The sequence below is a fragment of the Canis lupus genome, assembly GCF_048164855.1.
Source record: "Canis lupus baileyi chromosome 1 unlocalized genomic scaffold, mCanLup2.hap1 SUPER_1_unloc_2, whole genome shotgun sequence".
Lineage (NCBI taxonomy): Eukaryota > Metazoa > Chordata > Mammalia > Carnivora > Canidae > Canis > Canis lupus.
Window position 1 is genome coordinate 318,544 of NW_027326403.1, and position 11,132 is coordinate 329,675.

Genomic DNA, 11,132 nt, shown 5'->3' on the forward strand with positions numbered 1-11,132 from the left:
CCTTATTGCCCCCTTCCGGTCAACCTCAGTCCTTCTCTAATCGTTCTCTGATCTCTGCAGACCCTCAGCCAGCAGCTTCCTCCCTATCTACAAACAGGCTCCAGGGCTTCCCTGTAAGAAGGGAAGATGGTGGGAGGTGAAGGAAAGGAGCTGCAGGAAACGGAACAATTGTAGCTCACAATGGGGTCTGCACTCCGCTGCTCCTCCCCCCAGCGATCTTCTCCCCTCTGGTGGCTGGTTCAGCAGCAGAGCCAAGAGTGCCCTCCAGGCTGGGCACCCCAATCCTGGGCCCACCGAGCTGCTCAGTGGCCCTTCCCCCAGTAACCCGAGACCCCAGGCCCCTGCTCTCCCTCTCCTCTCCTCCCACCTCCACCCCACAGAAGCCCTGCAGCCCAGCTCACGGTCCCTTGGTTCCCAGTGGGCCCAGCTCCAGCCTCCTCTCTCTGGTGTCTGCCTCCTTCTCAGAGCCCGATGAACTCCTGAGAAACAGCCCCAGACAAATCCCCTAAGCCTTCAGCACCACAGTCTTTTCATCCCAAATGCAGTGATAACAATGCATGCACTTCATAGGGCTGTCGGGGAGGATGATGCTGAGTCACAGGATTGTGGAGCTGGGTGTTCTCAGGGTGTGTGTGTGGCGGGGGGCTCTGTCCACAGAGGCAATTCGAGGAACTCAGCATCAGTGTTGGCAGTTCAGTGATGGTGCCTAACGTCACATTGGACGGTGGGAGTGACAGATTGCCAGCGGCCCTCTGGGATCAGCAGCTCCAGGATCAGCAGCTCCAGGATGGCCAGCCCATCAGCAGCAGGGGCCCGGAAGCGGCTGGTCAACACCGCAGGCATGCAAAAGCATCGAAGAGCGCCCTCGAGGAGACATGTGGGCCCAGGATTGGGGTGCCCAGCCTGGAGGGCACTCTTGGCTCTGCTGCTGAACCAGCCACCAGAGGGGAGGAGAGCACTGGGGGGAGGAGCAGCAGAGTGCAGACCCCGTCCTGTGAGCTACAATTTTTCTGTTTCCTGCAACTCCTTCTTTCCTTCACCTCCCTCCATCTTCCCTTTGCCCTTGCTTGGCTCAGCCCAGGCTGCCTGTCTGATGGGGCTCCTCCTGACCCGGCCCTCCACACATAACCCCGGCTACCCACCCCACCCACCGGGCCCTGAGCCACCAGGGGGAGCTCTGGAGGCCCAGCACAGCTCGAGATACTTCTCTGGATACATCTTAAACTCCTTACACTTCCCTGTGGTGTTAGTGGACTATCTACTTGGGGGTCCTGGAGGAAACTGGCAGCAACGGGGACTCTGTGCATGTACCTACTGTCCACAGGTCATCTGGGAGTGCTATCGTGAAGGCTGGCACCAGGACACAGCCCAGCCATGGGTATTGCCCACAGTTCGTCCTGGAGGTCTTCCCTGTTGCTCAGCCCAGTGATTCTCAGGGTGGCTCTGGCCCCAGGGGGACATTTGGCACTGTCTGGAACCACTTTTGTTACCACTGGTGCTCCTCATCCTACAACACAGAATGGGCTGGCTCAGGACGGCGGCAGCGTCAAGGGTGAGACCCTGCCCATCAGTTTCTGTTTTTTTGGGTTCCAGACACTTTTGAGAGTTGGATGAAGGCTCCAAACTCCCTCCCCTGAGAAGGCAGTGCACATGCATATGTAGTTACCATGTTTATTTTTTTGTTTTTTTTTTTAAAGATTTGTTTATTTATTTATTCATAGAGACATAGAGAGACAGAGACGCAGGCAGAGGGAGAAGTGGGCTCCGTGCAGGAAGCCTGACGTGGGACTCGATCCTGGGTCTCCAGGATTACACCCTAGACTGCAGGCGGCGCTAAACCGCTGCACCACCGGGGCTGCCCTATGTTTATTTATTTATTTATTTATTTATATTTATTTATTTATTTATTTATTTATTTATTTATTTATGATAGACATAGAGAGAGAGAGGCAGAGACACAGGAGGAGGGAGAAGCAGGCTCCATGCCGGGAGCCCGATGTGGGACTCGATCCCGGGACTCCAGGATTGCGCCCTGGGCCAAAGGCAGGCGCTAAACCGCTGAGCCACCCAGGGATCCCCCGTGTAGTTACTATGTTTAAAATATAATTTCTGGAGGTTCTTGTAATCCCCAGTGGCCTTAGGGGAAGAAGATTCCCGGCTCTGCCGTGCTGTTTGTCTAGAAGCCTCAGTGAAGGTGCCTGCACTGCAGTCTGTGCAGATGCCCAGTTCTTTAAGGATAGCCCTCCCTCTGTGCTCCTCTATGTTCTCTTCTCCCCCATCTTTAACAGGAAGGAGAAAACTATCAGGGGCAATAAGAGTCCCAGGGAAGCCCGGTCTCAGGCTCTTTGTCTCCTCTAGTTCTGAAAGGAAACCCCTCTCAGTAAATGAAAGGAATTTAAAGTAAAAAGGTTACAGCCCCAGGCAGTTCCTCTGCCCCACCCAGGGGCCTCTCCCTGCCGCCCCACCCTCTCCTTAGCCCCCAGCCCCACTTGACCCTCAGGCTGTGTGAGGCCACACTCACTGGTCCTGGTTAGCTGTCTGCCTTGCTGGCATTTGTTCTGTGCCACTGGGCAGAGGGAGGTGAGGATGAAGAGGGATGGCAGGGTCCCCACTGACCTGGATCCTGAGCAGCTTGAGAAGGTTCACCGCCCTGGCCCCATAGAGCTGGGCTGACCAACAGAAAAGAACATGGAGGAAGATGCAGGGGCAACAGGACCTGCAGGCGACTCCCTCTGTTTGCTGGACCTGTTACCTCATCTGAACAATGAGAGAGCCCGATGAAGAGAGAGCCCGATGAGAGAGCCCGGCTCGTGAGGACAGCGCCTGAGGCACTCTTCCTAAATCTGGCTCGGGTGCAGTTGTGACTCTGGCCTCTAGGAAAACCTGCAGACCTTTCTTCTAAAGCTCGTAGGCCCCCAAAGCCTGGGCCACCTCCCCCTGACCTGATTTCCCCAGCAGGGCCGAGGGTTTCCCCCTGCTGATAAACATCCCCTCAAAACATCAATCAAAATGAAAAGCTACAAAGGGTGCTGCTTATAACAAGGTTTTAATAAAATAAAAAGTTCAAGTGCTTCCAATCCCCCAACATATCCCATTCTGGTGTGAGGGAGGGGAGGGACCCCCACACCCCAGTAGCACCAGGGATAGCACCATGAGAAAGATGAGGTCGCATCCGGCCTCCCTGAGACCCACAGGGTGGTGAGGGCATGTCTCAGACAACCCCCCCGCTTGCCCCCCACCTCGGACAGTCGCAGAACTGAAAGCAAGTCCATTCCCCTCCGGAGTACAGTCTCTAGGGAGTGCCACCCCTAGGTGAATCTCACTCCTCCTGAGGCCTGGGCTTCTGGGGAGATGCCATAGGGTGGCCCCCACCCCTTATGGCTTTGCTCCCTGGGCAGGAGGTGGGTAGGGAAGGGAACGGCTCCCATAGTCCTGAGGCTGGAGTTGGGGAAGGGCAGCCAGGACCAGAACACGCTGCTGGGGGTGGGGGTGGCTCAGGGGTCAGCAGTCACAAAAGGTCAGGGGTCAGATCCCTGGGTGTCTCCAAACCCACTCAGCCCAGGTCAGAACTGTGCTGGGGCCAAGGGCCAGCTCCCTCCCAGAGGTCCAACAGCTCCTTCTAGAGGTCAGTGAGTCCTGGAGAACCTGGGGCTTGGGGAGGATGGAGGACGAGGAGGGACCCTTTGCTCTCCTGGCCTGCGGCCTCCCTGTCCAGCTCCTCATGGCCCGTCACCGTTGACGTCCAGGTCAATGGAGCCATGGCTGACCACCAGCCTCAGACGCTTGGGTGGGCTGAAGGGGGCAAAGGCCAGGGCCTGCTTCGGGAAGGGGGTGGGGCCTGGGGTCCCAACAGGGGCGGGAACGGGGGTGGCAGGCAGGGCTGCAGCCACGCGGCTCAGATCCACGCGCACCACGTAAGGCAGCCCATAACGCCGGGCCCAGTGCCAGTCCTGCTGAGGGGCCCAGTGGGCTCGGGGGGCTGGGCCCAGGGCCACCAGGGCTTCTGCTCGCAGGCAGCAGCGAGGGCCACAGCCTCCCCACTGGTGCAAGGAGACGCGGGCTGCACGGAGGACAGGGAGCGCAGGGGCCCGCCGGGGCTGGGGGCGTCGGCGCCGCCGGGGGCGCGCCCGGAGCTGGGGTTGAGACAGCCACTGGAGCCAGAGGGGCGAGGCGTCGGGGCGAGTGCCGCAGGGCAGGGGGCGCAGGGGCTGGCAGGCAGCTGTGGAGGCCCGGGGGAGGGGGAGAGACACGAGGGGCTGGTGAGCAGGGCCTCGGGGAGGGTGCCCAGGGGCCGGAGGGCAGGAAGGGGCAGGGCAGGCGGCCAGCAGACAAGGGGTGGGCCTTGGGGGGCTCACCACAGAATGGGTCCCGGTGCAGCGGGGACAGGTGGGCACAGGCCCTGGGGCCCAGGGGGCCCTGCCGGCGACTACGGTCTGGGCCCTGCTGCAGCCTCCGTTTGGTCTCCCGGAGCTCGTACTTGTCCAGGGGCCGAGGGGGCAAGGGTTCCCTAGGCCGCAGGCGGAAGGCTCCTTCGCCTTTCCTTGTGGGGGTGGGGGGAGATGGGAGCAGGTCCTGAGGAAGGACTTCTGGGTTCACAGGCACAGCTTTCCCGATGTGCCATGGCTTTCCCACAACCTCCTGACGTGCCTCCCATGACCTCCCCAGTGCCTCCCACAACCGCCCCCACATGCTTCCCTACAGCCTCCCCAGGCCATCCCATGGCCTCTCTGGATGCCTCACCTCTCACACGTGTAGCATTCACAGTGCTCATTCTTCTCACCAAAGAAGCCCTCACCATAAAAGCAGGTCACCTCATCCCCTGGCTCAATGTCCCGAAGCACCTTCACACAGGCTGCATTCCCATCTGCCGGCACAAACTGGGAGCCAGGATGCTCAGGGGCCTGTCCTAGACTCCACCCCACCTGGCCAGTCCACTCCAAGTGCACTCCTGGGGATGGGGCCTGGGATAGGGACTGGCAGGGGCCAGGAGCCCAGAGCCCTGGTGGGGGGAGGGTTCCCCTCCAGGGCCTGCCTGCCACACACACTCCCTGACCTCCCACCCTTCTGCTGGCCTCTACCCTCCCCACATGATGATGGTCTAACTAGACCCTGGTGGTGTTGGCAATGCGCATGGCCCACTCCCTCCTGCACTCTTCCTCCACCCCTCTGACACACTGAACCCACTCCCTACTCCCCGCACCTTGTACCCCAGTGGCCAGCTCCCTTCCAGAGGGTCCGGCCACTCTGCAGCCCAGGTCTGGGATTGCTGGCCCACCGGCCACTCCTGCCTTCTGCCTCTCAACCCCCCACCAGTCTGGGAGGAGTGGGACCCCCATCAGTCCCTGCACTCTAGCCTGACACACATCTGGGGTGGCTCTCACCACCTGCCTGCCTTATCCCAGACCAGATGGCCAGAGCATCCGTGCACAGGGTCTTGTGTCTTTGTCCTATCCCCTACTCCAGCTGGAGCCAACCTCTCACTCAGTTACATACCAGGTCACACACCAGGTCACAGGGCAGCTTCTGGTCCTTCCCCTTCCTGCCAAACCTCTACCTCATAAGCTGCCAGGGCTGTCTCAGAGCCAAGCCCCATTATTCACCCAGTGGGAGCGTCCACAGGGCAGACTTGAGCTACTTGTGGCATGTGGACGCCAGAGTCACCAGGCCGGTCCTGCCTCCTTGGCCCTCCACTGAGACGTATCCATCTGGGATGCCCTGACACGTCGGTTTTCCTTCAACACCTAGGAAAATCCTAGTCCTCCTTCCAGGCCTAGCTCTGGCGGGACTTCTCTGCAGTCTCCCTGTTTTGCATGGCCTTACTCCTGGGCCCTCAGGCAGCTGCCATCTGCTGCACTCCAGAGCCTGGTTTTCTGTGCTCCCCAGCATTTTTCTCACCCCCAAATCCACACAACGGGACGGGTCTGCAGTCACAGAACACAGGAACCAGGGTGTGCACTTCACTTCCCTTGCAGGAGGTGAGTTCTCACGGGCTCCCACGCAAGAGAAGTGAGTGAGGCAAAGACTCGGATCCAGTTCTAACTCTGGAGCCCCAGCTCTGGACCCCCTGTCACACCTTGGGGCCCAACATTCAGCAGGATGTGTACTCAAGACCTTCTCGAGACTGCTCTGTGTTCACACACCCCATGCTCCACCACGTAGAACACACAGTGGCCCCTCCCCACCCCTCTATCCCAAAGCTGCATCCTCAGTTCACTCCTCTGCCTGGAAGCCCTGCCTCCCAGACTCTCATCTTCTAGGGCTGTCTCTGGCTTTACCCGAGGTGGCTCGCATGAATTGACAGCTTCCTGTCCCTCAGCCACCCCAACACCCCACCTCGCCTTCTGCTGTGGCCAGTGGGCATCTCCACATGAGGCCAGGGGCTCGCTCCCTCCTCTGAGTGGCATAGCCCTGAGTCTAGCCAAGGCCCCCTCCTCCCTGACTCTCTGATCGCTGCAGCCACAAACATGATTCTGAAGCTACAAAACCAGGGCTGGAGGACAGTTCTGTCAGATGGGGAGACTCTGGGCAGTTTTGGGCTAGTCACTGACACAAATGCCCTTCCCTGGGGCTCCCTCATCACCCCATGCCCACTCCTGGGTGGAGGTCCCCAAGTCTTACCTTGCAATTGGGTTTGCAGTCTGGAGCATGGAGGGGTGGGTGAAGGAGAGGGAGAGAAGAGATTCAGGTGAGTGGAGGGGTGGCTGGCCACCCTCCCTGCCACCCGCCCCACCCCGCCCCTGCCCCCACCATGGTTTATGAAGGCTGCCGGGCCCAGCCACAGCTGTGCGATGCGCTTGCGGGTGGAGTACATGATGCTAAAGTCGTTTTCACCAGCTCTCAGCAGCCCCTCGTCGGCCTCCCGCAGCTCTGCGATGCAGCCCACCAGCAGTTCCAGCTTCTCATTCTTCTTCCTGCCAAGAGGCCAGGCAGTGGGTGGGTCTGTGCACAGCACCTCTAGCCACTATCTCCATGGACAGGGGCTCTAGGGGACCAGGCCTCCTGCATGCCACTGCTGGCCACCGTGGTCCGATTTCTCAAACCCACCCACCACTGCATCTACACCTGCCAGGGGCACTTCCTAGATCCAGCATCCTTGGAGAGAGGATGGTGCCCAGACAGGACACTACAACCCAGGCACCACTCACACTGTCCTCTTGCTCTGGCTCCTCTTCCAGGTACAAAACCCCTTGGGCCTTGCACAAGTTGCCCTTCTGCCTGGACTCTTCACAAGCTGCTATCCCACATGCTTCACCAGACCCTCTGGTGGGCCTCTGCCTAGGCCTGCTTCCCAAGAACATTCAAAATTCCCTAGTGGCTCCTGAAGCACCTAGGAACTGTGGTCAGTACCTGTGTGTTTACTTGGCTACACCTGCCTTCTGTCTACACTGTGAGTGGCTGGCAGGGTCGACCTTGCTCACTGCCCTGCCCCTTACCCAGTAGCATGGTCTATGCTGCAGAGGCCCCACTGGCACCAAGGCTGCCACAGTCCTGGGGACAGTCAGTACTTTCCTAGCAGCCCCTGGAACCCCAGGGTCGCATGGAGTTCTCATCCCCCATCAGGGCTGCTGAAGGCCAAGAGGGTCTCTGGGACTAGACCTGGCCTCAGCACCAGAGGCTTCTGCCCTGGTCTGCTGGGGTATCCTCTCCCAGCAGCCTCCAGGGCTCTTGTCTGTGAGCTCTGCCCTCTTACCAAGCTCTGGTAGACACAATCTTGGCTCCATTTGTCTCCATGGAATAGCGTGTACAGGGCAGGATGGTAAAGCCGCTTTCAGGCAGGAAGGCTCGGAGGTAGCGATAGATCTGGGGGAGGTGAGGGGGTGGGCGGGGTGAGGAGCTGGGGCAGGGTCGTCCTCGGCCCTCTCTCTCCTGGGTCCTAGTCCTGCTCTGTCACTGACTTGCTGTGTGGTCTTGGGGGGTTCACTTCCCCTCTGGGGGGTCTCAGTTTCCTCATCTGTCAAATGAAGAGGTTGTACTCCATCTCAGAGGGCCCCCAATTCTCCTCTCCTAGGATTCTCTGAGCCTTGTCTCAGATGGTCCCAATGGCTAGGAAGTTAGGGCGTCTTGTGGGGGTGGGGGATTTGCAGAGGGTGGGGGTTGGGGGCGAGGTGGGGTGGAGATGGGCAGAGCCTGGGGCTCCAGAGGTTCTGTCTGGCAGGGTGGCAGAGGTGAGAGGGAAGACCTGTGGGCTGAGGGTGGAGATGAAGGGAAGGGCGCCCTCACGTGGGTCTTGAGGGCAGCCTCCTGCCGCGGGCCCCGGCTCTGGAAGTAGTGGGCCATCCAGCCTCCCAGCGTCAGGGCCCGGTATGCAGCCTCCAGGTCCCGCTGCCTCAGGAAGGCCTCCAGCGCTGAGCGCAGGTGGTGCTGTCGCCGCAGTGGGGGCACAGGGCTGGGGGAGAGGGCATGCCTGGGTCCCAGGGCCTTGGCTGGGCCTTCCCAGGCCCCGCCCCCACCCCCTCTTGGGGCTGCAGGGGCCCTGGAGGAAGGGAAGGGGTCCCCAGCCGCCTCACCTGACGTTCATCTTGTGGGTACGGAAGCCGAGGTAGGGGTCCAGGACTAGGCTGGTGGCAAGGTCGTCATTCTCACACAGCTCTCTGGCTGTCACTCTGTCTGGTCCCATGGTGCCCCACGGACCATGCTGCCTCTGGCCCGGAGTGGAGGGCACAAGGTAGGGGCAGGGGCAGTGCCCCAGGAGTGCCACTTAGGAGCTGCGCGGAGTTTGGCAAGGCTTTTAAAGGTCTCCAGTCTCATCTATAAATCAGGGAGTAAAAGCAATGCTGACTTCACAGGGCTCTCGGTGAAGCCAGAATGCAACAAGTACTTCTGCTAGTGGGGAAGCCCCTAAAGAAATGCCAGTCATCGTCATTAGTATCTTCATGCTCTGGAGCACAGACACAAATCCTTCAAGCACCCATGACCACCTGCTGTGCACACCCACACACATGCAGATTCCCTCATCCCTCTCTCTCTCCCTCACACACACACACACACACACACACACACACACGTGCGCGCGCACGCAAACGCACTCGTCCCTACTGGCTCAGGGAAGGCTGATTAATTGGCAGTCAGGGATAACCCTAAAGGCTTAGCCCTACAGGGGTGGGAGTCAGGGGGAGCCCATTTCCACCTCCAGCCCTCACTAAGGAAAAATCCAAGGCTTCCCACCCGCTAGGACAGCCTGTTCCTCCACCCACCCCCACTCTTCTTGGCCTCAGCCTCCACCTCCCTCCAACCACCCCTCCATTCCTCCCCAGCAGCCCTTGGGAATCATCTGGAGACTATGGGAGAAGCCTCAGGCAGCCTGGAGGGGGGGTAGGGGAGGGAGCGCGGAGGAGGGATCCCAGCACCTGCTCCCTCTCCAAGGATTCTGGGGGAGGGAGGGGGGGGCTCGGAGGACAAAGCCCAGAAGGGGGTAGAGGAAAGGACTGATATGGAGAGGCAGTGCAGGTCTATCAAAAGGGGAGAAAGAAGGGAATTAGCAAAAGGAAACAAAACAAGACCCCTGACCCTGACTACAGAAGGCCTGCTGGGCATCCACGCCACGGTGCTTCAGGGAGAGTCCACGGGGGACCGCGAGGAAGGGGAGCTGAAGAGGGACCAGCAGCTTGAGCTGTGGGGAAGGGGTTCCAGAAAAGACAGGAAGGCTGGGGATACATAAAGAGGGGGCGATGCGAGAGGGCGCCGGGACGGAGCGGAAGCTGCAGACAAGCTTGTGGGTAGAGACAAAATACACTGCACAGCGGGGATCTGGGGCACAGAGTAGGGCCGGGGGCGCCTGCTGGACAGAGCGCGGTTCGGAGGCCTGGGGGTCACGGACGACCCCACGAACGCCAGAGTGGAGAGCTGGGGTCGAGGGCAGGTCCCGTGGAGGAGAACGGGGGCCTAGGGGTGCAGAGCGGGGCGTGGAGAAGCAGCGGAAAGGCAGGTCCTGCACACCCCGGGAGGAAGAGCTTGTGCTCCAGGAAGGGACCTGGGCAGGCTCTGGGGGTCCAGGAGCCGGGGCTGAGGTCCGCGGGCGGCACTCAAGAAGCAGACAGGGGCCTGGCAGGCAGCGAGTGTGCAGGGGAAGAGCCTGAGGGCCAAGGAGGGGAGCGGGGGGGTGCCGGGGCGACCCGAGGGTGCGGGGAGAGGCTGGGCGCCCGGAGCAGCCTGAGGCCGAAGGGCGGGAGACGTGGGCGCCTGGACATGAGGAGGGGCCGGGCGGGGCGGGGGGCGGTCGGGGCTGGGGGCGACCGGGAGCCAAGGCAGCGCGGGCTGGGGGCCAAGAGGGGGCTCAGAGGTCGGGCCCCGCGCCGCCCCTCACCCGCTTTTCCTCCTCCTCCTCCTCCTCCTCCTCAGGCACCAGAGCCGCAGCCGCCACCACCTCCTCCCACTGCCTGCTCCAGCTCTCGTCAGACACGGTCGCCGCGCCTCCCGTCTGCGCCGCCGGCCCCGCCTCACCGCAGCCAGCGGGAGCGCCCATTGGTCGAGGCCGCCGCCATTCTCAGCGGCTGCGGCGCTTCCGCCACTCTCATTGGTCGAGACCCACTCGGCCCCTCCCCGCCTGCCCTCCCGTCCGTGCCCCTACGAAACCCCGCTCAGCTCGCGCGGCTGCCAAGAGCCGCCGACTTTGGCTAATGGCTCCCGCCGCTGTCCTTCCGCCGCTGCCATGGAGACACGGCCCGCCCACAGCCAGGAGTCGACGCCCTCATTGGCCGAGAGCGTCGTGGCTCCAGGCGAAACTCGGGTTTGGGTCAGGTTATTCAGGTCCTAGTGGAAAGGGGCGGGCTCGCCGGCTCCATAGCCCGCGTGTGACTGGCTGGCCTTGGAACGGCTCGGCCTCCCATAGGCTAGGGCCTTCCCCCGTCACCGTGGAGTCGCTTCTGGCCCATTCTTTTTCTCCGGCGAAACCTTCGCGAACCTCAGGGAGAACGCTGGGGCGGGTGGGCGTGCGCGGTCGCCCGGGTAGATCCCGCCCGGCCTGCGGTTGCCGAGGCGACAAAACTTTGACAGCCCTGTCCGGCTACAAAGGGCACCTCGCTCTCCCTGGTGGCTGGAGCACCTTCTGGGCTGCGAGAACCCCGAGAACCCCGCGGTAGCTGTGTGGTTGAACGGGTCGGACAGGAGGAGCCTGGGAAGCGGGGCCTTGGAGA

The 11,132-nt window shown here is 61.3% G+C and overlaps 1 protein-coding gene across 2 annotated transcripts; it reads right to left on the bottom strand.

Moving 5' to 3' along the window:
• Window positions 1-3,027: 3,027 nt before the first annotated feature.
• Window positions 3,028-10,445, bottom strand: KMT5C (lysine methyltransferase 5C). Of its 2 annotated transcripts, none has more exons than XM_072818785.1 (9): window positions 10,304-10,445; window positions 8,508-8,748; window positions 8,221-8,386; window positions 7,691-7,800; window positions 6,748-6,911; window positions 6,619-6,638; window positions 4,741-4,877; window positions 4,356-4,540; window positions 3,028-4,219 (listed from the first exon to the last, which is right to left on the bottom strand). In XM_072818785.1, exons 2-9 carry the CDS (start codon window positions 8,615-8,617, stop codon window positions 3,720-3,722), a joined length of 1,392 nt encoding a protein of 463 aa, XP_072674886.1. In that variant the 5' UTR covers window positions 8,618-8,748; window positions 10,304-10,445; the 3' UTR covers window positions 3,028-3,719. The 2 variants fall into 2 exon arrangements, with proteins under 2 accessions (XP_072674886.1, XP_072674887.1); XM_072818786.1 differs by lacking the exon at window positions 10,304-10,445 and adding an exon at window positions 9,508-10,083.
• Window positions 10,446-11,132: the final 687 nt, after the last annotated feature.